We start from the raw sequence: 2456 nt of genomic DNA on the forward strand, positions 1-2456 counted from the left end.
CTACAATAATTATTTCTTTGTTTTCTTTGTTTAAAGAAGTTAGAATGCTGTCCAGTTCTCTACAAAAGTCGGTGTAAGATGAGGACGGCGAACGATAAATGGAAGCAATGATAGTGTTCTTGGAACGGGAAAGAAAACTTCGGTCTAATTCAATCCAAACTGACTCGCACTTATCTGTGCTAAAATTGATGTCAGAGCGACGTTTGTACGAGATGGCGTTTGATATGAACATTGCCGAACCACCATGACGGTCTGATGAACGGTGGTAGTATTCAGCTTGATAATTTTGTATCGAAAATAATTTGTCATCTGAAGCTGACAACCATGTTTCTGATAAACAAATAAGGGAGAAGGTATGGTTGGCGAGGGTTAGAAAGTTTATCATATCGTCATAGTGCTTCGGCAGGCTGCGAGTGTTGAAATGGATGATAGATTTCTGCGATGATACTGAGTTTGCAAGAAAGTACTTTAACTGGTCAAGATCGTAATACATAGCAATGAGGAGCGGGACATGCGTGCAGTGAAGATTAGATTATGTGAACATAGCGATGTCATCGACTCCGGAGATTCGGTACACGCGGCTGTCTTCGGTCTTGCGAGCCTTGATACGGCAGTTATCAACCCAAACGAATTTCCAGCCTTTTTCCTTTTTTAGAGCCAGTGCTTTTGCGAACAGGCGCTTGTTTTCCGGAGTCAGGTGGTCATTAACGTAAACGGACTTGTCAAGAATGGGTGCTGTGAAACCTATGGAACTTGTTGTAATGCGTGCTTTTTTCGCCTTCTTAACAAACTCGGTTTTCTTTTCGCGGGAGTAAAAGCGAACGATAATGTTCTCATCTTCCTTAGCTGGAACAGGGTGGGCAACATCAATGTCTTCAGTGGTGACAGGGCACTCAATTTTTTTTCCAATTTCCTCAATGATGGCGACACAGTTCTCGCCCTGAGTGGTAGGGACCCCTTTGACTTCTACATTGTTGATTCGCGAGTATTGCTCCAATTCGGACATTCTTTGAGCTAGTTGCTTGTTTGTTCGGATTAGGTCTTTATTCTCTTTTACGAGGTGGGCTTGCTCGTCCTTCATCTTTTCATACAATTCATTAAAAAGCTCAAGGCTGCTGCGCAGCTCGCCTACTTCCTTTCGCAACGCGTCGACATCCTTCGAAAGCAGTGTAAGACGCTGTTTCACCGCCGCAACCGCTGCTGCCAAATGGCTGTCAGTACGATGGGGCGCTGCTTTTGTAGACGGGTCCAGAGAGGTGGGACCGGAGGGATGCTGTTGCGGGGGCACTCGTGGGCAGTCAGGTGCTGCTGGGTAATCAGGTGATGGCTAACGCTGTGTCATGAGCGGTCGCTGCACGAGCGCTGCTGCAGAATCAGGAGGTGTGGATCCAACCTGCGTAGGCGTAGAGCAGTGTAAGACGCTGTTTCACCGCCGCAACCGCTGCTGCCAAATGGCTGTCAGTACGATGGGGCGCTGCTTTTGTAGACGGGTCCAGAGAGGTGGGACCGGAGGGATGCTGTTGCGGGGGCACTCGTGGGCAGTCAGGTGCTGCTGGGTAATCAGGTGATGGCTAACGCTGTGTCATGAGCGGTCGCTGCACGAGCGCTGCTGCAGAATCAGGAGGTGTGGATCCAACCTGCGTAGGCGTAGAGCAGTGTAAGACGCTGTTTCACCGCCGCAACCGCTGCTGCCAAATGGCTGTCAGTACGATGGGGCGCTGCTTTTGTAGACGGGTCCAGAGAGGTGGGACCGGAGGGATGCTGTTGCGGGGGCACTCGTGGGCAGTCAGGTGCTGCTGGGTAATCAGGTGATGGCTAACGCTTTGTCATGAGCGGTCGCTGCACGAGCGCTGCTGCAGAATCAGGAGGTGTGGATCCAACCTGCGTAGGCGTAGAGCAGTGTAAGACGCTGTTTCACCGCCGCAACCGCTGCTGCCAAATGGCTGTCAGTACGATGGGGCGCTGCTTTTGTAGACGGGTCCAGAGAGGTGGGACCGGAGGGATGCTGTTGCGGGGGCACTCGTGGGCAGTCAGGTGCTGCTGGGTAATCAGGTGATGGCTAACGCTGTGTCATGAGCGGTCGCTGCACGAGCGCTGCTGCAGAATCAGGAGGTGTGGATCCAACCTGCGTAGGCGTAGAGCAGTGTAAGACGCTGTTTCACCGCCGCAACCGCTGCTGCCAAATGGCTGTCAGTACGATGGGGCGCTGCTTTTGTAGACGGGTCCAGAGAGGTGGGACCGGAGGGATGCTGTTGCGGGGGCACTCGTGGGCAGTCAGGTGCTGCTGGGTAATCAGGTGATGGCTAACGCTGTGTCATGAGCGGTCGCTGCACGAGCGCTGCTGCAGAATCAGGAGGTGTGGATCCAACCTGCGTAGGCGTAGAGCAGTGTAAGACGCTGTTTCACCGCCGCAACCGCTGCTGCCAAATGGCTGTCAGTACGATGGGGCGCTGCTT

At 52.3% G+C, this 2456-nt stretch overlaps 1 protein-coding gene across 1 annotated transcript; it reads right to left on the minus strand.

The window, feature by feature from the left end:
• Positions 1-532: 532 nt before the first annotated feature.
• On the minus strand, positions 533-1006 carry LOC144102349 (uncharacterized). Its single transcript, XM_077635641.1, has one exon. It carries the CDS (start codon positions 1004-1006, stop codon positions 533-535), a length of 474 nt encoding a protein of 157 aa, XP_077491767.1.
• Positions 1007-2456: the final 1450 nt, after the last annotated feature.

This window comes from Amblyomma americanum, chromosome 8, assembly GCF_052857255.1.
Source record: "Amblyomma americanum isolate KBUSLIRL-KWMA chromosome 8, ASM5285725v1, whole genome shotgun sequence".
Classification (NCBI taxonomy): Eukaryota; Metazoa; Arthropoda; class Arachnida; order Ixodida; family Ixodidae; genus Amblyomma; species Amblyomma americanum.